Here is a 27,906-nt window from a genome sequence, read left to right as displayed (position 1 = left end):
TGGTAACCAATGTAAACACAGTCCTCCTCCTCCTCCTCCGCCTCGTCTCGGCTCTACAGTAGCGCCAAAGCGGATGAAAATGGCGAGCATGGCTCGCAGTGAGGACCAGTATTATGAAAAGATGACATCGATTCAACAAAGCATGCATAAGAGGTGAGGGTTTTCTTTTTGGGGGGTTATCGGGACACGGCCTGGTGCAGACCGCGGACTCGAGTTGTCATTTCGCCGCTCGGTATCTTCCTCCTGCCGCTTGGCACAGAGACATGACAGGCTAGCTACTTAGCTAACCAGTGAAGTCAGGGGAGACGGAGATGCCATATACCTAACGTTAGCTTGTTTAGTTCGGACTCTACCTTCAGCTAAAAGCAGTAATGTGGTTGTTTATGTAGTTTTAATGGGAAGCTAACAAAACGGTGAAACGTTAGCGTACGCATATTAGCAACTGTTCCACTAATGGCAATGCTCCTGTTCTTGTAGCATCAACATTATCATACGCCTGTATATTATGTAGTTAACTCGCATGTCAACATCAGCATACAGTTGGTTAATGAGTAAATGTGCAAGTACCGTTAATATTGTTGCTAATTAGCCATCGATTAGCCTAGCAAACCACGAAGATGCTGCACCGGTCTCTGCGGGTGACAGTTCCCCTGATTTGTGTTTGCAGGGAGAAACGGAGGCAGGAGCTGGAGAGGGAACTATTTACTTACTCCAGATCTGATAAAAGAATGTAAGTTGTAGAGATTACTGTATATCTTGAAAGAGATAACTTTACCCTGTTTTTTCTTTTACCTTTACTTTTGTACTAAGCTGTAACTTTGATATGTGAAATATTTTATTAGAGATAACTTAGTGTATATAAGTCGGTATTTTGTATTTAATTTAATTAGCAAATTACATATATGTGTGTATAATTATATATATTTATATATGAACGACAAATGCGCCTGTATAATGAATGTTTTTCATTTCATATTCATCTGAATATCACCACATTACTCAAGTGTGCCACAAGCACCTTTGGATGTAGGCTGAACAGCCTGTTTTCATTGTAAATTGATTCTCATAAATATTAACATGCCAGGTCAAAACAGCTGATAGGAGAGTTGAGAATAAGATTTAAATTTAAACCATATTGTGCTTAACCTTTTCTTTATGGAAAGTCTAGCTCTTATTTTTTGACAATGCTCCTAGATAATATTTCTTTGGAATAATAGTTCTCCACTGCCTTCAGCTCACAGATAAAGTGTTCCAAACTGCGCAGTTATCTCAAGGAAATCTGCGACAGGGAAGCACGAGCGAAAATGAGAAACCTTGAGCTTCTGAGAGATGTGGAGTGCATAGAAATTAGCATGAAGGAATATAGTCCTGACCATGGCCCCCTGCAACAACAAAAGGTATAACACACACACACACACACACACACACACACACACACACACACACACAAATTAATTTGTTCAGTGGAGTAGTTTTTCTTATTATAGAGTTTTATTAAGAGAAATCTGAACAAACACCCTGCCCACTCAGGTTTATCCAGGTTTAGATAATTGTACTTTTTTCTAAAATATTTTAATAAATTCAATAATCATATTTCGAATAATGTGTGTTTTGAAAAAATCCTTTTTCTAACAGGTTACAAAAAATACTATGACTTACAGCAAGAACAATAAACCATGCAATATAATAGATAGTGTATTTGTTATTATAGCATGTTGATACACATTTGATTTGCCTTAATGCCATGCTGTAATTTTAACACAGAGTAGAAAAATTTGCTTCAATTGCTTGATGTGACAATAGTAAACACTCAAACTGTGCAATTTATCACGACAAGCAAATGAACGAGGGAGAAAACAATGAGCCAGTCAGATTATCACTTAAAACTCAACGACAGTGCTTGACAGCTTAATATCAAATTAACAAAATTGGCTAATTATGACTCGCTGAGTTAATTGCCCAATATAGAGACTCTGAAGTGCTCCAGAGGTTTAGTCATTCTCTCCCCTCAAGCAGTTGGTTTATTTCCTCTTGATGCTTTATGAGTCCTGCATGTTTGTTGTTATTTTGGTTGTCCTGTTGTTCTTTGTTTCCATTGTGTAAAGTTGCCCTGATTTTTCTGGCGCAATGAAAACCATAAATCCTCAGTGGAGAGTGAGGAAAGTGAAGTTACACAAACACATACAGAGGTGCATGCATTTATGACAATTTTAAGGTAATCGTTATTTTTTGTTGTGAAAAACATTCAAATACAAGAGTGATTAAATGACAAATTATGAAAGCTTTCTTTTAAATGGTCTGCCTCTATAAACTGCCATTGTTTTGATTAAAAGGTCTGGCATGTTTGAGCTAATCCAAGTGCCCTTAAAATGGCCATTAGGTTTTTATAATTGGAGTTGGGATTAAGGCAGTTAGTCTGGCCGGTCAGATAAATGTTAAACGGTGTCAGCAGCTACACAGAGGACACTCACTTGGGAAAACCTGATGTGACTGACTGTGATTGACTGATGCTTGACGTTGTCACTTTTGCTTTCATACCTTCTGCTTTTGCACCAAATGCAGATAATATTCAACAATACTAAGATGGCATTAAAACGAACGATAACTTGTGTTTGCCTGCAGTGTCAGTTTGTCCGTCATGTGTCAGTTAAATATTATGACAAGTCATTTTTCTGCTCTTATCTTTGTGTATCATTACATTTCTTACAGGCTGACTTTTTAAAAAAGATTTCCAGATTTATGGAAGCAAAGAAGAATATGAAGAAAGGGATTGACACAACAAAGGTAATGCAAATATGTGCGACAGAATGTATAACTACTAGCATAGTAATAAGAAGTAACATATTTGTACATGATGTACTTTACATATCACATCTACTATGTATTCTGCGACCCCTGTTGTGTGTGTTTACACATTTTTTTTATGCTTGAAAAACGGCACTTGTTTTTTTTTATGTTGGATCTTCCTTTTTTGAAATGTTTACAAGGTTTATGCAAATCTCAGTTCTATCAAGCTGTGTTTTTCAGGTTTAGAATAACAAAGGAAAGTAGACATTATGCCTGGTAAATCTGTCGAGGAGTCTACATTTAAACTGTGTATCTGTAATAGCACAGGTGTCTAATCCTAGCTGGTGCATCTGTACAAGCGATGTAGTTCAAGTCCATAGCTGCTTTCTCCCTTCACTTAAAGCAGTTAAAGCTCTTTTAGATGAAATGTCTAAGACATCTCATAATAACTTGGAGCATGCTGTCTAGAGCAGTCACTTGTAACTGTGTGCAAAACCCCCGTCAGCCTGTCGATATTGTAATGAGCAAAATGGTACCGTCACTCCATTATGCATACAAGCCATTGGCTGGCAGTGTGCATGTCCCTCAGGCTGCAGCATTCATTAAGGGAAGCTTACCGGGCTGAAAGCTGGAGACAGATGATAACGGGATATGATTTTCATATTTAATACATTCCTTGGAAGAGCACACGCGTGCCGCAGATTGATAGAAGAATCAATTGCTACTTTAGTGAAACACTTTCTACTTTGCCCTGCAGCTACCGATGGAATCACTCAGCCAAGAAATTAACTTTTCCTCTTTTTTTACCTACTTTGTGGATCTGCTGGGCAGGCTGCATGGTTTACAGTGAATGTTATTAAGCAGCTAACTGTTTGGTATTTAAGACGCTTATCAGAAAAGAAACAGAAGCCATGCTTTTTGTTATTATGTTTGGAGGGAGGCTTTTTTGCTTCACTCCCCCCCCCTCTCCCCCCCTTGGTGACATTGCAGACATGAATCGAAACTTGTCTAAAGGATTTCTAATAAGATGAAAAGTTAAAACATTGATCCTGAGACATTCTTGTGAAAGATGCTGTGAAAAGAATTCTGACCTTGGCCTAAACAAGCTACACTTATTCAAATTTGTAAACTGGATAGTTAACACACTTGAGATGAATTTCTTTTAAAAAGGCATATTCATTCTTAGCAAGAAATCTTTCAAGAATTATATTTATTTAAATTATTATTATATTACATTTTTCTGAGGTAGTGGAAAGTTGTGTTGCCAAAAAAGACTCTATGTCATGACTTTTCCCCATTTTTGCAGGTTGAAGCTGTGTATAGACAGCACCAGGACAGCTCCCTCTCTCACCCAACTCGGGATTTTACACAACCACCAGCAGTCATTTTTATGGGCCGCCAGACCTCCAGAGGGTCTGACGCTGAAGCTGGCAACACAAGTGTACACTCACACCAAGCATTGCATCGTTCACCCAATCGCAGCATGCACTCCCGCGAACGTCTACCAAGTGGCCTTTTGAAGGACTTCAGAGTTGGCGGAGAGGATGCCGCCAGCAACCGAGCACATTTATCAGATGACATTTCAGGCTCAAACGATTCCCCTGACGGCTGTAATTTGAGTGACAAACATGAAAGAACGATGGCGGTGCTCCCATCTGTTCTCGCCTTAACAGGCGCAGCTGGCAATGTGCCTTTTGGAAGTGATGATGAACAAGAACCTTCACCTCTGGTGACCTTGACGGGGCCTGAGAAGAATCTGTCTCCCAGCAGCAGTAGACTCATGAAGGCTAGGAATTCCCCTGCAGAACCCACTGACTCCAGAGAGGAAGCTAATCAGCCACCCATAATGGAAGATGGAGAGAGAAGTCTCAGCCATTTCATGCCTGAAACCACTTTTGGGGAAGAAGCTCAACAAATACCAGGTTTGCAATGCTTTTCCTTGCTTATTAACTTGTGATATCTTTAAAATTAGCCTAACTAAAATCTTAAATGTGTTTACATTCAGGTAGACGTGAGAGCGTCAGCACACCGAGCTCTGATGTGCAGCTGTCAGAGAGCACTGCTAGTGACCTGTCCATTTCTCTGACACAATCTGAGCTGGAAGAGGATCTAGTAGAGGGTGTGGCACCTGAGAGGAATGCCACTTCTGCAGGGAGTGATGATCACAATCAACGCAGTCCTGAATCATCCCTTCACTCTGATGTGTCCAGAAACACACCACACTCAGCATCAGCTCCAGTGGTGACCTTGGAAAGGTACAGTATGTATGACTTCTGTACTTTGAAGAGATGCACTGAACTTTGGGTATCGACTGATACAGACTACCGATATAATAACAGTGTTTAATTACTAGGCATTCTCTTATGTATAAGTCAACATCAGGCTTGACTTAAACATTGCTTTCCTAACTTTTTTAAAAACAAAATGTAATAAATACATAGATATACATTTACCAAATTGTTATTTATTATTAAAATTAGTAATAATAGGAGTATTGGAGTTTTGGATTGAATAGATTGACCCCTTTTGTCACTGATACCCAATCCTATCCTAGGTATTTCTCGACCAGATATCCGATCTGATTTTGGTGCATCCCTAGTCCTTTGTTTTCTGGAAATTTTCAAAGTGGGGAAAAACACTAACATTTTGAATGCTTTATGCCAACACACTTCTTAAAACCTACACAATGCAGTCGCCCCTCCCCAAGATTTGAGGCTAAGCAAGCTGAGAAAGGAGAATGTTCTGCATAGCCATGCTGAACCACAGAGGGCTGTTAATGATAGGAGCGGGTGAAGACAGGGTACAGTCCTTGCCACCATCACATCAGAGGCTGACAGAGAGGATTGTGGGAGTCACGGTCCATGCCTGCCATGCTCTCTGTAGCTCAGCGGCAGCTGCGGTGGTGGCAGTGATGCATCTTATAGGGAGAGCTCAGGACCTGTCACCAACAATATTGCCATAATCCAAGATAATGCTGTAACAGAGCAATTTTCTGCTTGAGAGACCTCAGGAAGTCCCCAGTGGAGGAGGAAATTTGTGGCACCATAGAGTGTTCTGGAGGGTGGGCATGTGGACAGCACTTACAGCCACAAATCCTTAGCGTGATGATGGCCTCTGAGTTGAAGGATCATTTTGGATGGGGTTAGAGCCACAGAAAATCCCATGTGAATGTTTGTGCCCAGAGCCCCTGCATTTTCCCTACAACATGTACAGTATTTTATGAACAGGACCTCTTATGCTCTTGAAAAAGAAGAGGAAAACTTTTTATTTATTGTATTCTCACGGACAGTCTCTGTGTTTAATTTTTCTGTTGTACCTGTCCTTGGGTCATGCTGGTTTACTATTAAAGGCTTCATTTTTGCAGATTAATTACCCAGTTGCACATGAGCTCACAATGTTCTCCAAAATAGACACATTATTTCTGGACATGACCTAGTGTATTTTTTTATAAAATTAGGTAAAAATGTATCAAAAGAAGAATGATTTTATTTTCTTTCTGAGCATGTTTGTTTGTGCATGACTGTGTTTCTGTGTGGTCTACTATACTGTTTATAGTGTGACCTCAAGAGGAACTGCAGTTAGCCTGTGCCGGGGAGACGATGGTGGGGGCTGCAGCTTTCATTGTTAACACGGAGGGCTTCTGTGTATGAGGAGAAAACCAGAGGCTTTGATGTAAAGCTCAGAGAGCATCCAGGCTCTATCCTCTCCCTGTCTCTCTCTCTGTCTCTCTCTCTCTGTCTCTCTCTCTCTCTCTTAAGGTTAGAGTTTATATCGCTCCCTCCATTCAGCTCACAGTCAGGAAAAACAAGCCTGGGCAATTCATTAGATTATCCCATTATATTTCTCCTCCAGCATGGCTGGGGTGAGTGAGGGTATACGACTGAAATATCCTCCAGGTTTTTTCTTCGAGACTCATCATAATGGCCTCACTGTGTCCTGCTCTCAAATATGTCGTCCCTGAACTGCATGATGGTTCTGCCTCTTCGGTGACAGCGTGCCATACCCTCTGAGTTCTTAAAAATCGAAGTAGAATATAAATTGTATAGGCTTAGGAATAATGAAAATGCTTTGCAATGTCATTCAGGCTTTGTTTTAGTGAAGTTGTCACACAGTAGTTTGTTAACTGCGTGCTCAGCGTGGTGGGACACATTCCATATTTAGTCAGGCAATCCCTGTGCTCAGAGCGTTGTTATTACATATTTGTCCATTCCTTTGTGTGTTATATTTGCTGTCTGTGCCAGCATGGCGAGATTCCTGTGACACCAATCACTCAACGGAGAGACCATTCCGTGTGTTAAATCACACCGGAGCCAGTACTGTACACTGTAGAGCAATATCGCTGCAGAGAGGCTGACCTCTCCCTTCTAGCTAACAATAGGCTCCTGATGATGTCGACACGCGGACAACGGCAGCATCTAAAGTGAGGTTGGAGACCTTGACATGAAAGCTGGCAACAATACAATGAGAGAGAGAGAGAGAGGTTTGCGGAAAAACACAAACTAATTCACTTTCTCCCTCTCTAAAGGTCTCTTTTTGAAGAGCATTGACAAATAAAGTGGAAAGAGAAAGATGACTATTTCAAGGCCTACGCTGACGATAAGGGAGAGAGGAAAAAAAAAAAAGATAGAGCTTTTGCCTATGCTACTTCAGCCACACTGAAGAGGACTTAGCACAGACGGATTGCACACTACAGAATGTCATGGATATAATTCAAGCTGCCAGCTTAATCAGGATGTTACCAGGAAACAACCTGCAAAAAAGAGGGAGCAATTGTTTGCTGACCCCTAACCCAGGAGCCCATTACAGATTGTCATAAATTCTTTTTTGGCCCCTTTTATGTAGGGGGGCTCAGGATCTCTCGGCTTGGGGTTTCATGGGAGAATTCAATGAGGGCCACCCAGAGCTTAATGCGCAAGAAAGAGATGGATTCCCAATATCCACATGCATTAGGCATCCATTTCTCATTTTGCAGCCGCACACAGGACCAGATTAAAGTGTAAATCTCTCACCAAAAGAAATCATCTCAAGGCCCCTTTTTTTTGGGAACCTTTTGCCTTACATTTGTTAATGTGAGTGGTAATGTTGCAGAGTTGTAAGAATGTGTTTATTATTATAATAACCATTACATATTCATAATAAAGTGTATTTTCCTATTCCTATTTAAAGCCGATTTAAAGTTTGGTACCACTTTTTACGATGCCCATCTCTACAATCCATTATTACATACCGATAATGCATTATAATCTGCTCATAGCACAGTATAACTGTTGTTATAAACACTCATAAATATTCATAATGCTTTATAGCAATAATCATCAAGCATTATAAAGCACTTTATAATAGGTTTTAAGGTCAAGTATCATAATACCTCATAATTGCTGGTGACAGACAGACTTTTTCACAGTGTATTATAATTCTCAAAGTTGTAATATATTATATTGGGGTTTTTTGTAATGCATTATAAGCATTTACATGCATTTTATATATATATATATATATATATATATATATATATATATATATATATATATATATATGTATGTAAATGTGTAATGCATTATAATCATTTATAATGCATCATAATGTGTGGGGTGAGGCTACTCCGAATCTGAAAAAGCATCATAAATATGTTTATTATATGAATTATAGGCATGCAAAAACATTACCTTATAAAATGCAAATACTGTGCTATGATTACTGTTATTATGCATTATGAATATGTATGAGTGCTTATAAGTGTTTTTAGAATGCATAATAGACATGAGCCTTACTTCAACAGTAGGCCTATAATTCGACAAACCCTTCCCATACAACCTGTGGCACCATCTAAAGACACAATTGAACTGTTGAAGTCCTGTTTTTTGTTGGTGCCTTTCCAAGGATCAGATTCCTCGAGCAGTCCTTGAGTACCTCAAGGAAACAGCCTGGAAAAACACATCACAGATTTTTTGAATGAAATTGCACTTTTTATTTATTTATTTATTATTTTTACAAAAAGCAGGCCTATTGATCATTTGGCCTCCTCCATTTGTATTTCCTGTCACCACATTAATGGGTTATGTGTATTTAGTCTCTCCCAGGAAGGACTCTTTAATCTGCTAGACCACGTAGAAGGCCGACTCCATGGTGAAAGGACCGGTTTGTACGAGGATTCATCGATTGATGGAAGACAGCTCAAGAGAATTATCAGGTACAGTATACCCTTCCTGTCTGTCCTCCGATTGTACAATCTTATCCCTCCCTGTCTAAATTAAAAGCTGTGTATATTTATTTAACGGCCATGGAGCAGTTTGTGTAGACGAGGAAAACATATTATCCTTCTGCCAAGGGCTCTCACTTTAGATGAAGTGTCATCACCAACATGCACACGTCTTTATTTCTGAGGGGTTTTCAAACACATGGGATTGTTATAGTAACCGCCCTGCTGAATTGTTATTGGGAGTCAGGGAGATGGAGGATGGAGAATGCGTTTCATTAGACTAGGCTTATTTTTCATAAGCCTTTTATATTTCATAGCATGATTAATTTACCATAATTGGAGTTCTTGTTGTAAAGTACGGATAAATGTCTGGCAAATGAAAGCTTTCTCGCTCTTTTTAAACCCTGTTTATCCCCATCCATGCAAACATAAGTGTTGTAAAAGATATCAACAACATCTTCAACAGTAAAGAGAGTGGCCATCTTGTGTCATCATGACCCTCAGTGTAATGTTTAGTCTTGCTTTGATATTATGACAGCAAGTGTGTATGTGCATTGATGTGAATGATCATTCTTGTATATACCGTGTGTGAGTGTGAAGTGTTAACAGCTGTTGGATGTCCTCCATGTGCTCCTGACCCGCGGGTTGAGCTCAGGGCTCCATGGCAATAGCTGACTGCTCTCTATATATTGGACAGCCTTTGTAACGGTGGAGCGGGCTTGAATGACGAGGACCTTAAAGCATGTGGAGCAGTCATCCTTCATGAGCTTCAGAGGTTGTCATGGAGCACAGCAAAGGGCTGCCTGCTACCACAGGATCTAGTGAGTGCTCACCAGTCCAGCACTGAGCCTAATGAAATAAGGTAAGGCCTCCTGGACTCATGTTAGTGTTTGTTTTTATTCTGTTCTTGTGTTTAATTGTGCTTCTTTTTTTCCAGATAAATGAAACAAACACAAAAATCACAATGCAGGGTTTGTACAAAGTCTTAAAAATGTAATTGACTAAATAATTTACATAGTCAGAAATGTAAAAAATACAAACAAACATATTTTAATATTTGGAATGAAACAACCTTGTCGTCATTTTTTTGTCGTCTCCTGGTGTCCCACACCAGACAAGCTAAGCTAGCTAATAGCTACATGAGTCCTCTATTGATTACTATGGAAATTAGTAGGCATTAAATAATCATGATCAAAATATACAATTAAATTGTTAGATTTATATATGATTATAAAGGCTACAATCCGGAAATGTTTGGTTTAGGTACCTTGAAAGTGCTTGAATGTTTCTCTTGAAAAGCTGTACAAACCCTGATAATTTGTGTAAAGCTGTACTGGTCAAGTTGCGTTTTTTGTTTTAGTTTTTTTAACTTTTGGACTTTGCATTATGTTACATTTGTAACAAACTGCAGCTTTAGAGATACCAGGAAAAAAACTAAAACCTTGAACTTTGGGACATATTGGGAACATTAGGTAAAAAATGAATAAAACTTGAGTGTATATTTAAAAAAACAAAACTTTATTATTTTACATAAAATATAAAATTGAATATATGTCACAAATAACTCGCAAATTTGTTTTATTCGCATTTTAGACAACGTCCCACCTTTTTTGTTATCAGGCGTATAGTTATATGATTAAATATAGTGTGGTATAGTGTGTGTTTTGTGTTGAAAACGACATTTCAACTTCCCTAATAAGGAGTCCTATAATAGAGTAATTCAGAGCACAAATATCAAAGTTCTAAAAGCTACAGAGTTCAATAGACCTTTCTTTTCTTTTCATAGAGAACAGACTTACAGTAAAAGTGAATTCCACTTTTCAGACAAAGAGCAGATAGCTGTCTGTGCATTTTTTTTATTTTATTTTTTGCACCAGACAGTGGGGGAGAGGGCACGCACTTACAACAGTCGCTGAGATATTGCACGCTACCATTCGATACGGTCTCCCTTGTCCACAAATGTAAAGGTCATCTTTGGTGTCACCTCGTGCGGTAACACTGCACGGGTGAATGTCATGAGTAAATTAAAATGCCCTATCTGTGACTTCCAGTCCTTTGGATAATGAGTAGTTATACTCTGAGCCAAATCCATGCTCTGCTTCACTACTCTATTGATTTCACTGAGACCTTCTCTGCTATGTACTCAATCCAGAGAAACACATCTAGCAGTGTCCCTCTCTTTCCTGTGGAGATGCCTGTTAGCTCTTTGACCTTTTATCTAGTTTTAAACCAGGTGCTATATTGCAGTCTGTGTCTATTCAGAGTTAACTGGAATTCATTAATCATATCTATCTTCTAAAGATGGTGTGAAAAGTGTGATAAATGTATTTAATTTCTTCACATTATGGTCAAACTTGAAAGGGATCTCATTTTTTTTTTAAATAATCAGAAGACTCTTTTACTGTAAGAGGTATAATTGTAGCTTATTTACAGATGTCCCACTGTGTATTCAATAAGAAAGCCTCTCTTTCTCTCCCACCTCCCCCACCCTCACCGCAGCACCAGCCTCCCTCCTGATGCCGCTCGGCTGTGGGATCGCTGGTTCAAGCACGCCCTTCTGCTGAAGGAGCGCCGTGTCCTCAGCACTGAGCATTTGGTCCAGCTGTTCACGCCACTGCTGCTGGAGCGCCATGCCACCTACAGCCACCAGGTAGCGTAGGAGGCACATACACTGCCACTACACACACAAATAGGAGGTCAAACACTTGCATTCACTTCCAAAAGCAAGCTGACATTAACACACATATGACTGCAGGAGTAGAATGCCTTCTCTTTTTTTCTCTCCTTTTTTCAAAAAGGTTAGTGTTTTTGTTTCTTTGCGTGTTTTTTTAGCTGTAGTTTGTGCTGAGTGCCCTCTTTGTGTCTGGCGTTTGAAACCAAGCCCTGGCTGCCGACTCATCAGATTGCTCCACACGTTGACCTAGACAGAAGGGGAACCCTGACCCATGCGCTAATCGCAAATTACAGCCCCTGCTTGGCTTCTTTCATCTCATGTGGCGTATTCATCTGAGAAACACTTGCTTTTAATTTGGCATTAGCCAAAAGTATAGCCATCAGCTGGGTCCCATTGAACGAGGGAGCTATTTCTCCACAACGGACAAGATTATTTTAAATATGCCACTCATTGACCTTGTGCAGATCATGCTTAATAAAACAAAGACAGAAATTACAATTAATATTCACACTTAAAACCCAAAGATAATGTCAAGAGATTTGTGAGGGATCTTGCTTTTTCAGGAAATGCATCCACAGGAGTGGTCATATATACATGAAGGTTTTTTTATGTTATTAATTTTTGTGGACTCATCTTGCGGGGGTTCTTGTGGCTTGGAAAACTTGCTCCAGTGTCCCTGACGCTATGAGAGAGGCAAAGAGGGAGACTGTAGAGCCTCTTGAAAATATGAACCGACAAAAGGAAGAGAGGCACTGCCATCTACATCATTGTGTCCAAGTGCATCAGGAAAAGCCTGAGTGAAAATCTTTCTCCCCCTTTATCTCTCTCACTCCATCTACTCCATCTATTTCTCCCTTCCTAACTCTATTTCTCCTTCTCTATCTTTATTTCTCTCTCTTTCTCTCTTTCTATCCTCTCATACAACAGCTTACTCTCCCCACACAAGAGCAAACAGAAATTTCCATTCACGTAATGCCACACAGCCTGGCTACTCTGACAAATGGGAGCATGCAGCTCGCATGCACACACTCAAAGAGGCCCTTTGAATATTCAAGTGCTAACAGTTGCATTCATTGATATTTAAAATGCAGTGGGTCTGCAAGAGCCCTCAACCCACGGTACATTTGACTAAATCTAAAAAAAGAACAAAGAAGGATATCGGGGACAAGGATCAAGACAGTTTTTATTGTGCAGCAACATCAAATACCAAGTGGCAAGCTCAGATTGGCATGTGTTTGCCTCTCTTCCCCTCGAAGAAAATGAAAGCATGTACATTGTCAATCTTCACTGCGACCTACTGATAACAACTTACAATGTACTTAAAGTTTGTCACTGTCAAAATCCTCCTGATCATCCCCTCCCTATTAGTGCTCATTAAAAGTTGCAAATGGCCATCTGAGGCTGAGAGGCAGTCTTTGATCACAAAAGAGAGATGATGATGGCAGGATTTGATATGGGGGAGGGAAAAAGGAGAGAAAGGAAATCGGTGTGTGGCATCTCCCTGCTCCTCATCTCCCGGAACAGCTCCTCTTAATTGTGTATCCTCATCTCCCCCGAGATAAAAAATGAGCTGGAGAGGGAGGAAGAGAGCAGTTTGTCTCAATTCTCTCAGCCAAGAGGGAAGATATCTGGAACGTGTTGCACATTAACGCCAGGGTGATTGCATTCTTTAGGTGCTTCTCTAATCTCATGGATGAGAAGAGAGGGAAAAAAAGTGTGATTGAGAGGGAGAGCGGGAGCGAAAGTGTGCGAAATAATCTTTTTTTAGTTAAACGAGTGAGAGAATTTGAAGTTATTTTCTCTTGGCGTTTGAACACTGCTGCACCTCTGTGCGAGCAGCCATGGCCAAAGTAAATGACTTGCCTAATCGGTGAGAGTTCAATTTGACACTTCCTTCACAAAATGGGAACAATTAAGAGTGTGGTTTTAATTTGTGCTGCTCACAGGCCAAAGTGCTGCTGAGGACACTTGTGTCCCGGTCCAGTGAGGAGTGCCCCTCAGCGGAGGGCGAGAGTGACTTGTCTTCTTCGTGTGGTCCTCCTTCTCTCCTGGCTGACGGTGATGTGAAGCCCGCCAGGCCAGTACAGAAGCAACAGATCCAAGGTTACTAAATATTATTGGTATTGAAATAAGTGTGTGTATTTATAATTAGAATATAATATTTGAATGCTTGATTTTGGTTATTTGTTGCAGATGAATGGCTGCATTTTCTAACAATCAAAAACTCCCCCCTTGGCAAGAGTTTTGTTATAGTTGCCAGTAGATTCTCACAGAACATTCAACATTGAGATAAGTCTGTCTTTGCACAGTTATATAAAACAAGACCATTAACAGGAACAGATGTAGACTGCTGCTAACCACCTCTGCAGAGAACTAAAACTTTGCTTTTATGAAAGAAATCAATTTCACCATAGAGCTTTTTTATTAATCCCTCACAGCCCAGTTTTCCTACAGGCTTCTATTCAGTGCTAAAGAAAGACCCCCCATTCCCATTTCTATCCTTAGAGTCCCTTCCTCCCTGCCACTGCTTCTCACTATGCGCTTCCCTTTCTTACAGAACTACAAAGTACTGAAGAGGACAGCCAGGACGAAAGCCCTGTGGAAAGTGTTCCTATTAGAGGTAAAAAGGCATCGCCGGTGCCCCAGCATTCACACTGTCCTTATGTTGTGGTTTGTTTTCTTCCCACTGCAGTGAATAATGGGCTCTTTTACGCAATGGCTGAGGCAGGATGATCAAGGTGAATCCAGGGTCAAAGTCCCACCTGAAGAGCTGTGCTAGTTCTCTCTAATTATCTCCGAGAAAACACTAGCTATGTTTTCAGCCTGGTCTGAGGCATTCTGGCAAAATTGATAATTCGCAGGCTCCGCATAATGCAGCTGCTTTAATTGTCAGGGCGCCGGGGTGGGAAGCGCAAGAGATCTGTCATCGGTTCTCATTATCTTCTAAACAATGCTCTGGAAAGGCTGGACTTGAAAAATACTAGATGTGAAGGCATCCTGGAAGCAGTTGGTGTGCCCATCCCTGAGCCGCACCTCTGAAATGTAAAGCAATCCTATATTACCCTTGGCTATCAGATTTCCTACAGGGCGTTTCATGTGTCTGCATCCCTAAGGTGCACAGCCAGCAAAATGAGTCCAGTTTCCAAATCGCTACACTTAATCAAAAGAGCCATCACCAGTAAAAAGAATAAAGGGAAAAAAACATGACAAAAGATTTTGCAAGGAAAGGGGTTTGCTGTGGTGGACAACATCAATGTCACAATCAAATACCATGACCTTGGAACTGATAGTAATTGCCAAGACATACTCGTCTGTATACATAATGGGGGTTTTTTATGGCGACATGTAAAAGCGAAGCCTGTATGAAGTGCTGTGGGTGGAATAGCAGTGTGCACATCATAGGTTTTTAGAACATGATTAAAAGTGGTACTTTTATTTTGAAAAAACAAACAAAGTTCGGACTTGGCCACACAAGATCACAACTTTGCTGTATCCTTTGATATGTGTGTTTTAACAACATAATTGAGGTAACATCCCTTTTATTATGTACTTCTGCTTTGTTGATTTTGTGCAGGCACAGTCTCTTTGCTCCTCTCAAATATGATACCTACTTTAGTGTGCCGGAAAGTAATTACGAGTGTTTTTAAAACAGAAAATCAATCATTGGCTTCCTGGTAGGGGATGCTGAGATAATGCGAGATGCTGATTGCTGTCTCATGGAAACTGTTGCTACATACTGTAGGATAGAATCAACAGCTTAGCTGATTGAGCAGTGTTTTCAGTCACTCTGTTCAGCAGTGAGACCAAAAGACTCAGCTACTGAAGCGTGTTGTCTCATCAAACACAGAAACCTCTGAAAGTTGGAAACCTGGGTTTTAAGCAAATATTTGACGTGTGTGTGTGTGTGTGTGTGTGTGTGTGTGTGTGTGTGTGCTTGTGTGTGTGCGTGTGTGTGCGTGTGTGTGCTTGTGTGTGTGTGTGTGTGTGTGTGTGTGTGTGTGTGTGTGTGTGTGTGTGTGTGTGTGTGTGTGTGTTCCTCAACAGAGACAAAAGCATATCAGTTACTTAAACAATCAGCCATGCAGGAAAGGCTGCAGAGTTCTGAAGAAGAGGACGACGACGATGGCCTCTCAGGTAAGTAGCAAGCAACTGGTGTCGAAGCATTAGTCAACACTAGACACTGGCCAAATGTTGTCACAACACAGAGAGAACATATTTCAGGGATCACCAAGGCTTTAGAAGTTTAGAAAATTCTTGATTTTAACCATTTGGTTTTGAATTTAAATAGTCTGTTAAAAAAGGCTTCATTTTCAATGTAATTTTGTGTTTCATCTACACACTCAAGTTAATCAAAACTATTGTAATATTTTTAAATGAAACAATCTTATCTTATATATTACATATTTGTTTGTTGTCTCCTGGCATCTCACACTGCTGATGATGAGCAAAGCTAGCTAATGGCTAACTGAGCTTAGTTTGTTTGTTGATACCCTTGTCCGGGAATTAGCAAGCATAAATAATCATGATCAAAACAAAAACAACAACAAAATACAATCAGAGTTAAAATATTTGTTTGTAATGCCAAAATACATTGATTACTGGGGGTATGAATTAATTTTGTAAACGTCATTTTTTGCAGTTGTATTTGGAGTAGCTGCAACTAGTTTGGCTGTTTTTTTTTAGTTTATGTACATTTAAAGTGCTTGAATTTTACTCTATTTATTAAAATTGTTGTCTACATAGATGTTAAATCTAAATGGCAGTCGAAGCTATAGGTCCAAATTTTCTCCACCCTAATTTTGTCACATAATCTATTTTTTAAGTAATTATAGATAGGCCTGTAACAATAAACAAAATTCTTGTCTTTATAATACTATGTTCAATACCATTTAACATCACTTAATAATATAATTATAGTATAATATAATAACACATAATGCCCCAGTTCAAAGAGCAATGAACTTTTAATTATGTGTATGTTTACAGGTGTGTATGTATGTGTGGCAGTGCCTGAGCCCCGCCCATGGTGAATCTTTAAAACAGACACTAATGCTGTTTTTATACCATCATTTTGGCAAAAATATTTGACATTCTTATGTACACACATGCAAACATAACAGACAATATCGTACAATATAGAGACATGACAACGGAAAGTTTTGCAGAGCTTAATAAGTCACAATAGTTATTTTGTAAGGCCTAATAATAGACGTAAGCATATAATATTTATATCAGAATTCTCACATGACCATGTGCACATATCAAGAGTCCCCATGGTTGAGATAGCCAGGATTAGCCTCTCATAAGTTTGACCATAAGTTTCTATATTAATATGCATTGTTGATAAGCTTGTGATGAGATGTCCAAATCAAATGGTTTCATCTGGCCCTGTTTGCTCTTTTAAGGAATAAATCATGGCCATGAAGAGGACCTGGGGAGGGCCAAACGCTCCTCACATCAAGACCCTTACCCTCGGTAAGAACATTGTTATTATTCAACGGGCCACAGGAAATGGGCCACCAGACACCAAAGTGGTTGATGTACATTTGCATGGCCGCTCTCATAATTCCCTGTTCATTTCCATAAGATCAAGGGGGCGCCACCCATTAACTCGCTTACAAAGACAAAAGGCCCCCAAAGCCCCTCTCACTCACTGTTTGCTGGATTCAGCCATTTTTTTAGAAATCAAAAACAAAACGGCTACCACAGAAATAAATTGAAGTCATAATCTCACTGTCTTCAGGCTTGTTGTCAGAAGGCAAACATATCATGTCAAGAAGAGAATCAGGGACAACTGTTTTGGAAGAAGGAGACTCAAGTGTTGACAAGGACAAATGTCCTTTCATTTTTCACCCTTGAAAGGCATTTAGGCTGCTCAAATCAGAGCCCTAAGTGGGTTGGAAAAGAAGATCTAATGATAAATAGCTTGGTGGAAGCTAACGCCATCACGGTTGCATTTGAATATCAACACGACTTCATCAAATCTGCAATTGCGTGTCGGGTCCTCAGAGCACCTCTTCACTGCGAACCCATTTGGGCTGTAGTAATGGCTGGGTAAACGTTATGAGGAATAATCTTCTCTGATTTCATGTGATTACTGGGCACCACGCTGACACAAGGGCTGAAGTCTGTATCTCCCTGGCCTGGCAAGCAGGCGCTCCCAGTCTGCCTATTAGCCCAGGGAAGGGCCTAATGGGCTGGCTCTATTGTGGTCCTCATAGCTGCTGATGTCTGCCACTGCCAGCCCTACTGACCACCCTCTTTAATAAACATGAGCCAATTTCGGGCCCAGACCCTCTCAGATGGTGCCTGTCCTCTTGCTATTAATGTGCATGGGAAGCCCGCAATATATGTGATTAAACAAAATTTGCAGAACAAAAAAAATTGACAGAAACGGAGAACGTCACGAGCAGTGATGAGGCACAAGTTGTGTACATGAGCAAAATTGGACAAATTGCTAGTTATGTATGCCTAGCACTGTAATCTCAATAAGGAAGTTGCATCCAGAGCTACCAGTTACCATGATACTTTATTTGGTCATACAACAATTTCCCCTGTCTTTCTTTGGTTCTCCTGGACGCTTAGATTTAAGCATTCTACTTACCACAGTCACTTCTTGCGCTTTATTGCTTCCACAAGTGGTCTGGAAGCCCTGCACTTAAGCAGAAGCATAACACTGCAGCATGCTCTTGCCCTGCTTCTCTCCTTTCTCTCTGTGTGTCTCTCTCTCGCTCTCGCCCTTTCTCCATCTATTTGCCCCTCTTCCCCTCTGTCTTCCTGTATTTTCCCTCCCCCCTCCCTCCCTCCTCCTCTCCACCCTTCTTGTTAATTATTTGCTTTATTTTGTCAGCGAGCTGATGAGTGACATCAAAAGGAGGATGGAGCTGGACTCAAAATACAAAAATGGCTTCCTCTCTGTTGTCTTAGACAATAATTATGATTTGCCAGTTAAGCCTAGACTACAGCAGAGGGATTGTAGTTTAAAGCAGAGGCTTTGGTGCAAAAAATGCATTTATAGCCCTTTGTGAGGCTCCTCATTATGTGTGGGCCCGATTCATTAAGTAATTGGTTTGCAGTTGTTTACATGAGTATTAAGGCCTTCTATTCAGGGCCTTTGAGAGATACATTGTGCAAATGTTGCATGTTATGAATGCAGAATGAGAGGCGGGGGGCCAGTCCTATTGGCCAAACACTGCACTCGGCTGAAAAGCGAGAGAAAAGCACTGGGTGCTGCTTTGCATAGCAATGACTAGGGCCTTAATAAGCTTTACAGATTAAATACATGCAGTCTATACAAGATGCAAAGAGATACTCTTAACACATTTATATGTGCTCATTTCACTATTATGGCGTTGGAGAGAATTGAGGTCTTTCATATTCTTTTTTTCTCTCTCTCCCTCTCTCCCTTGCTCTCTCCCACACAGTGTTTTTCAGTCAGATACTTTTATAGAATGTGCTGTTTATTGTATTATAACTCGTGGGGAAGCGACTGATTTGTCCATTAGAAATCTTTTGCTGTCTTTGTGAGTGGCAAAGTAAAATCACTTTGTGGTTGAGTGAGGATGAAAGGAATAATGCACGAAGGAGTGAGTCTTAATAAGCAGCTGCACTCCATGTAAAGACCACTTGTTCCCCTTTGTATGCGAGTGCATGCCACTGCTTCCTCTCGTGCAAAGAATCATTGTGCTCCTTTCTACTGTAGGCATTTCAGATGCCACTCCTTTCTTATTTTTATTTGGGGTTTTTTAATACCTTTTTATCCCACCCCTTCCTCCCCCCTGCCCCGCCCTCGTTTTAGATCCTAAAAAATGCTTGAACACATATGCACATACGCACACACACACACAAAACAAAATCCTCCAGCCATCAGCCGGTGTGATGATTGTTGTGCCTAGTGCCTGCTTGACAAAAACCTTGACTCAACAATTAGTGGTTTACAGCTTTGCCTTGGACAACAGGATGTGCTCAAGCATTCGACCTCAAATCACTCAGAATGTCAAAATCAGAAGCTCTCTCTCTCTCATAGGGAGGCGATGTGTGTGGATCTCTGACAGCTCACTGGGAGGAGGGATGGAAGGGTGAGAGGGACATGAGCTGAGAGAAAGGACCGGAGGGGAGGGGGGCATAGAAAGAGAGAGAGCGGGAGATAGAGGGAGACAGAGAGGCAGTAACGGACAAAGAGGTAGTGAAAGATGTATTCCTGTTCTGATATCCAACAGTGAATGAAGGGAAACACGTGTAAAAAATGTTTACAGACAATAATGAGAAGTAGATCGAGTATGTGGCAGCATCAAGTCAGCACTTTGAATTTAGAAAATGTCATCTCAAAAACAGACAGCAAATTTGGAACCGACTATGACTTTTTTTCTCCCTATGTTACATCTTTGATATATAAATTGATCTCCTTCAGGTTAGACGAGATAATACGATAACAACCAGGCCAGAACAGGACAAACAAGACAGTGACTTTAGAGGAAGGCAGCATTTTGAGGGTCCAACCAGAGGAGGTCACTGTCCTACATCAGCGACCTCAAACTAGTAAAGGATGCCAGACTGGCCTTGATAAAGATTAGGTAACACTTTCTGTGTTTGTTTTAACAAAAAAATGTATTTGCTTTTGTAAAATATGTGTTTTATTAAAGCACGGATGGAAGTCAAAGAATGCAAGTAGACTAAATCAATTTTTTCCTTTCTTCGACAAATATATCTTGGAGGAACATATGGTACAATTTCAACACAAAAATAAATAGTTCCGTAAGAGAAAAAAAAGTCTTAAGTAGACCTAATAAATAAGGTTAAGTCTTCGCCACCTTCTGAATATTGTTTTCAAGAATGGATGTACTCATGAAAATGAAATAACAGTGCTTCAACCCTGATTCCTCAAAAAATGAATGATGTTGAACAGAATGCAAGATATGCAAATCCTTTGCAACCTAAATTCAGTTGAATTCATTGCAAAGACAAAAAATACTCAAACGTGATGCATTCCTTTTTTTCATTTCAGTTTAACACAGCATCACAACTTTTTGGGAATCTGGGTTCATAATAATAATAATAATAATCGGAAATAAGGAACAAAAAAAATTACATAATAATGATCATAATGAAAATGAAAAAACATAAAAAAGGAGCATGCTGTACAATGTGTTTCAGGAAACACTGGGTGTCTGTTATATTCACAAGTGCACCGTCTGCCTTATGACAGAAATGTGTGTGTGTTGGACACTAACTGTTAGTCTCCCCTCACATAGGTCATGGTTCACAACAAAAAAAGGAACATGAGATGAATGATGTGTCCTTCAGCCATCCCTTGCACTGGCCGTCTCCACTAGACTGCCACCAGTCAGGAGGAGAGCGCGCTGTGCTGAAATCACTGGCCCCAATACAATACAATCCTCTGAGCTGCAGTACTTACTCGTTGCCAGCAGAGAGCACTCACATGTTAGAGAGTGCCCACTCACACTGCACTCACAGTTGCCTCTCACTGTTTGCCCCCACTGAGCGCTATATCCTGCTACCATTCAGGCCTGTTAGAGTACATCTAAACGGAGCCTAAACAATGTTTCTGCGGGGTCATAGCTGGGATGGGAGTAGGAGTTGATGGGAATGATGAGGTGATGGGTCTCCCTTTACCTTTAGACAAGCACCGCTGTGCAAAAGTGCTATTGTGCTATTAGCATTTGTGTGTGGGTGGCAGGAGCTTAAAAAAAGCCAGGGTAAATAAAAGCAGTTTTCTCGCTATCTGTGTGTGCAAGGCTACGTTAAATGCTTGGTAAGCATTATTTTCTCTGACAGTCCTCACATTCCCTAATGTGACTGTAGAATGACAAGTATTCAGTGACTTCAAGAAACACATCCGAGTCTTAGACTGATGTTTAAAAGAACATTTGGTTCTATATGAGGATGTTTGTCCTTGTGCTACTTTTGCCAACGTATAACTCTAAACACTGGACAGATTCTCATAAAATGAACATTCATGAGTTCAGATGTGCAATTGCAGCTTTTTACGTGTCTGAATTTCTCTGCCACTTTAAATATAGTACTTTAAAATGTTTAATCCGGCATGTTGTTTCAGCTGAACAGGTCTGTCTTGACACAGTTTAGAAATCTTCAGTAGTAGTTGTTTATTTCTTCCACTGTAGAGATACCTAGAAATATCACAATAGATTTGGTAAAGCAGAATCTGGAGGCTGCTCTCAGGGGCAAACAAAGCAAAATGCAGCAAAGAACAAAAAAAAAGACAGATTCTAAAAATGCTGAGAATACTCCCAAAAGGACTTACATCAGAGTGTGTTGGATTCCAGCAGTAAACATTGTATTAATCTTAAAAAAAACACCTTTTCCCTCTTGTTGAAAACAGTGAAATATTGGCATCATATTAATATTACACGTATGATAATATCATGAAAATAATCTAGCGTTCTGTTCTCGCTTCATTATGTACTACCCTGATTCCAAAAAAGTTGGAATGCTATGTAAAACGTAAATAAAAACAGAATGCATGTATACTTAGAAAAATAAATAAGTTTCAACACAAAATATATTGTCTTTGTACGGTTTTCAATTGAATTTATGTCAAGATTAGCAAATGATCACATTCTGTTTTATTTCCCTTTTTCAACAACATCCCAACTTTTTTGGAATAGTGGGTCTCCACCTCCCGACACATGTATTTTGAGTTAAATTAATTTTCCAAAAACAAAACACACAATAGACAAAATTAAAGATGCATGTCTATAGGTACCATGCTAATATTACCATTGTGAATTATTTTGGCCACAATAATCATGAAGTGAAAATCTGATATCCAGACAGACAGCCAGTCCTAATTCTTGACCAAAGGTGCCAAATTTATCATTTTGTGCACAATGTGCCTCTGATATTTGTTAACTGGTTCTCCTTGTCTTTATTAATATAATTGGTGTTTGCACATTGTATAGCACTGCATTACTAGCTCGCATATGATGTCTTTTCACAACCTGATTTGAAAATGTCAAAATATGTAAATTCAGGAGCTTTAACTCGACTCCTAAAAAAACAAAAAAACAAAAAAGTGTGGTGTAAATTGAAATAACGACAGAGGTTTGATTAAGGAAACACACTGACACCAAACTCCAATTGTGTAACGTGAGTGAAACTCATCATACAATTGGGAAAGTAGTCGTGGTGCACAGCAGACACAGAAACTGTTAAAACACGAGATAAACAACAATATGAATGGTAAAGGCCAGAGACAGAGAACGAGCGAGACATTGGGGAAAAAGAGGACATTACAATAGCTGTAATTTGCATCATTTTACACATTACATTCACCTCTGTCTACCACAGCTTGTAAAACACTGGCCAGCCCAGTCTTACATATTCAGATCATTGCCTCAATTAAGGGAAACTCAGCAGAAGATGAACTGGCATAAATGTTTATGGAAACGGAATATTAGATTGGTGGGGTCAGATCCAGACTGGGCTCTCTATGGTAATAGCCCTGTCTTGAAATCAGTCCTGTCCCTCACTGAAGTGGAACAGCTGATAGACCATTCCCATCCCCGGGGGGAAGTTCAAGAAAAGAAAAGCCCAATTTACTCTCCGTAACAGCTATTATTGTGGCAAAGGAGAGGAAGCAATCGTATAGATTATTGCTGTATTTTTGCTGCTGCAGAGTCTGCTGGAGATCTGTTGCCTAACAGTTGTAAATGGATGCAGTAGTCCTTGTGGTTTAGCTGTGCTTCAGCGTCTCTTCTTTATCTCTTATTCAGTTTAAAAAGATGAATGTGGATAACAGGTGGCTGTCTTTTCCTTTTTATGTAGATACACATAGATACATATATATATTCCTTACTGTCAACCCACAGCTTGTTCCAAAACCATATCATGACTTGTGTGCCATAGGGCGTATGTCCAATTGTCAGATCTGTCAGAATTTCTTCAAATTTGGCAAAAAGGTCCACTCAGAATAAAAGATGAATGGATTACATTTTGGGGGTCAAAGGTCAGAGTTACTGTGACCTCAAAAATTACATGTTTTAACCACAGCTCAAAAAAAAAATCATACACTTATTATAACACACAAATGCCAAATAGGATAAAATGGTGAAGTGATGAAATTTTATATTCAGAAGGTTAACTTCATTGTGGCATCATAATATTCTGCAAAACACTTTTCTGGCCATTATTCAATGCCATAACTCACGAACAGAAGGGGAGATTGTGACCACATCTGATCGGATACTGAATTGGTGACATTAATCTTGCGTGCCCACTTTAAAACTGCTGTGATTGTGTAGATATTCTGAGCTACCAGGTTGTAAAGCATCCATGTTTTAGAATTCATACAACTTGTTGATCGTCTTTGCAGCAGCATCCATGTTTGAAGCATGGTTTACTGTCATGGCTGCATATGAGTCTGGACACACATTGATGTAAATTACAACTTGACTGGTTTGTGGAGGCAAACAACAGTGAGGCAGAAATTCTTGTTAGTTTTGTCATCACCTTCCAAAACTTGCATTTGTAACTGTTAATTGAAACACTTCAGCATTAATATGTCTGGTATTATTTCCAATGGTACAGTCACAAAAACGAGTACATGCAGTGTTTGAAGGGTTAATATTAAATCGTTTTCCATAATGAATACATGTCCTAAAATTAAATTCTTAATGCATCCAATTCGATTACTAATATATTCTCAATACTTTGGATTACTTTTAGTTTACTAAATTATATTACTTCAGAATCATCTTGCTGAGCTTATATGTCTGGGTATGATTTTTCCATTTGTTCCATTAAATTTCCATTAAAAAAGCACATTCCTGACTCTTCTGGCTGTGCAGCTTTTCTGCCATTGTCATGCACTGAACACAAATTGTTGCACAAAAAAATGTCAATGGGAAATCTGTTCAAATAAAGACAAAGGACTCAAGGGAAAGTGAAAACCAATTTGTTTATCCGGACCATGATTCGTATCAGCTCTAAAAATGTATTGGGTTCTCCCTTGGTCCATGCTACACCCTTCCACCAAGTTTCATCAAAATCAGGCCACAAGTTTTGATTTATTCTTGCTGACAAACAAACAAGCAAGCCAAAAACCTAACCTGCTTGGTGGAGTTAAAGTAATCCCTTTTACCAATGCCATGTTACTGGAATCCTGTTACTTCTCAACCCTGAGTACATAACTGATATGATCTTCTTTCCTTGAAATAAGTTTGTATATGGCCATCTGTCAGTCTAGTATGGTCAGTACGGAATGTCCTGCCAAGTAAAAAGCTCATGCTGTTCATAAACATAAAATATTGCAAACCAAACACAGTACCTACCATAATTTTGGATTCAAAATCAGCTGCACAGAAAAATATTTACCATCTGCCCGACTCTCACTAAAATTTCATTATAGTATTATATATTGTGTCTTTGCTTTCTTTTAATTTTTTTGGCACTGCTTTCTTAACTTTGTCGCTAGCATTTTAAACGTCTGAGGTTGCCTTCTGAATAGATGCAAGAATCATCCAAATGTCTTGCAGGAAGTCCTGCTATCAGCGTATGAATATAAAGGTTATTTTCTAATGATGATACTGGCTGTATGGTGTATTGCTTTCAGCACCAAGCAATCTGTTCACAGTTAGGAATGGGTGTTGCATCTTTTTCTCTGCATCCGACCTTAAGTGGTGCAAAGCAGCAATATATATTTTGGAAGATAGCAATTGGAGCGTCATTTGGTCCTTACACTCAATGTACAGTCACATGTGCCAGGACTTAGCGGAGATGAAGAGATGAGGGTGATTGAGAGGATGACAATCAGAGAGGTCATGGGTTTGAATTGATGCAGATGGAGGAACACACCACAACAGTTTTTTTTCTCATCTGCTTAAAAACTCTGCATCTTTTTTTCACCCTTCCTATTTCCAAGGAAATCGTCAACAAAGCACTGATATAGAAGGTCCAAACAAATGAAACCATATGGATATGTATGCTAACCTGGGAGATGATGAGGCTATATTGTGGGGTTCTCAATGGGCTCTGTGATGATGTAAATTAAAGAGGAGGCCTTTAAAAGTGGAACGGGGGGCCTTATTGCATATGCATCGAGGTAGATCAAAGCCTTTTCGGAGGTCACACATTTACATAGCGATATCACCAGAGCTATGGGAACCTGGCAACCCTGTCTTTGGACTATTTTTGAATAAAGAGGGCCTTGTGGAAGTCCTTTGGCACAATTAGAACAGGAGTCAAGGAAGTTCCCTTTGCTGCAGTGTCTGTCTGCCTTTTTCCTATTTCTTTTTTTAAGCTATTTTTGGAGTAAAATAGCGTCTCTCTATCAAAGGAAGCCCAAGGTAATAACTTTACATGGCTAATAACTGTCTTTGTGTTTCCAGGAAAGAGAAGACTAACTCAAAGGCTTATTCTATTCTGCAGTCCAAAGGTGAGGATAGACAAAGACATTTCAATTGCACATGTCAAAAAAAGGTTAATTACAGGTTTAATTGTGGAAATTTGAAATGTTTGTAAGTTTTGAGCCTCAGAAGGACCCTAAATGTTTGATTAATTTTCTGCAGCTATGCCTTTTTGAGGATGTGTAAATGAAAAAATAGACCTTGAAGCCAAATCAAGGTTGACTGAATTCTAGGATTTATGTTGTCAGCAACCATAACTCTAAAACCCCTCTTACAAATAACATAAAGCTCTTTTTTTAAAGTACCACTTTAGGACTACTGTGTGTTTTTACATCGCTGATCAAATCTTAAACAACTGCTGAAAAATTGTTGTTGATTCTAATGGGAAGGAGCCAGTCAAGTGTCTTTGCTATTGGAGCTGACTTATGTGGGTTTTCTGAGACCGATACTGTTTATATTATTATTTAAGAAGTTATTTTAGAAAGGAAACTAAGTAAATAAAGATTTATAAAATAAAATAAACTATCATGAGTGCTGTATCTTCAGTATTAGTCATTTGCTAACCATTTAAACGAAGATGAAATTTAAAAAAAGTTTTATGACACCATTTCTAAATCACCTCAAACACAGTTTTCTGCATTATATAATCTGCAGTTTTGTTTCATATTTGAAAATATCGAACAACATATATTCCAGTACCAGTAGATGCCAATATCGGCCTCCAATACATATCAGTCGTGTAGTTGCTATGACATTTATATATTTTTTTTCAATAATGAATATTTAACCTGGAAAATATTGGGATGCTGTGATAATAATAATAATAATAAATAATAATAATAATAATAATACATCATAATAAAAGCAGAATTAAATGATTTGCAAGTCAAATTCAATCAAATATAGTACAAAGACAAGATAAACTTTGGGTTTTTTGTAATTATATACACAAATTATATACAGTCATTCTGTTATTAGTTATGTGTTATGCAGCGTCCCAACTTTTTTGGAATGGGGGTTGTAGCATTTCAGATTGCATCTCGGTTCTTCATAAGTTGCAATTTTTTGCTCCACTGCTCTTTTCACTAAAAAGACGTCACATATCTTTAGATGGAGATACTAAATTAGTAAACAATAAAGACGTTAATATGTGTATGTGTACTTTTGGGTGGTAAACCCAGATCTGTATTTAGCTTTTTACAGCTGTGATCTAATCACTTGTGACGAGAGTGAAAACAACATATATGTAACACATAATAAACTGTATCAAAGGTAGAATGTTATGATTTTCATTGTGTAATCAAGGTAATCTTCAGCTTCAGTGCTTTCAACCCTCAGAATGCTTATAAAGAGAATGTCGAGCTGACTGAATAAAGAAATTATGTAAAAGATGTAAAAGGTTACACCTCGTGTAAAGCATGAAAGTGTAAACATTTTGCTCTAATCACATCTTTCTTACCTCTTTTTATAGCTTTCTGGAACGAATCGGATGATAGCGACTCAGAGATCGAAGCAGCCTTACGTCCTCAACCTTTCAACAATGACATTGATGACTTCTGTGACTGATATTTCCCCGCAGATATTTTTTAAATGCACTACATTATATCACTGCGAAAATTTCAGGCAGTAATTCACCCCCTGACCATTATTTTAGTGGTCTGCATTGTAAATCATATGCACACTGTATCGTAAAAACAAATAATAAAGTTGACAGCTCTCACGCTGGGTAAAGTATGTGAAGAGTTGTCCAACACTCTGATGTTAACCCTGCTTCAGTCTCTTTATCTGAACAACTCTCCCAGCTCATAATAACAGCTCGAAATAGATTAAACTGATCTTTTAAAGCGATTTGTTTGCACTAG

General features: G+C 39.3%; 1 protein-coding gene across 1 annotated transcript; it reads left to right on the top strand.

The window, feature by feature from the left end:
• Window positions 1-19: 19 nt before the first annotated feature.
• On the top strand, window positions 20-27,809 carry kiz (kizuna centrosomal protein). The gene is made up of 15 exons (XM_059353988.1): window positions 20-153; window positions 668-730; window positions 1,235-1,397; window positions 2,710-2,784; window positions 4,094-4,709; window positions 4,793-5,042; window positions 8,858-8,977; window positions 9,684-9,848; window positions 11,486-11,636; window positions 13,607-13,763; window positions 14,218-14,280; window positions 15,705-15,794; window positions 17,066-17,135; window positions 26,027-26,073; window positions 27,516-27,809. Exons 1-15 carry the CDS (start codon window positions 74-76, stop codon window positions 27,608-27,610), a joined length of 2,205 nt encoding a protein of 734 aa, XP_059209971.1. The 5' UTR covers window positions 20-73; the 3' UTR covers window positions 27,611-27,809.
• The last annotated feature ends 97 nt before the right edge of the window (window positions 27,810-27,906 follow it).

Source organism: Centropristis striata, chromosome 16 (genome assembly GCF_030273125.1).
Source record: "Centropristis striata isolate RG_2023a ecotype Rhode Island chromosome 16, C.striata_1.0, whole genome shotgun sequence".
Classification (NCBI taxonomy): domain Eukaryota; kingdom Metazoa; phylum Chordata; class Actinopteri; order Perciformes; family Serranidae; genus Centropristis; species Centropristis striata.
The sequence above is the reverse complement of the archived record's forward strand: the minus strand, read 5'-3'. Positions and strand labels throughout refer to the sequence as shown.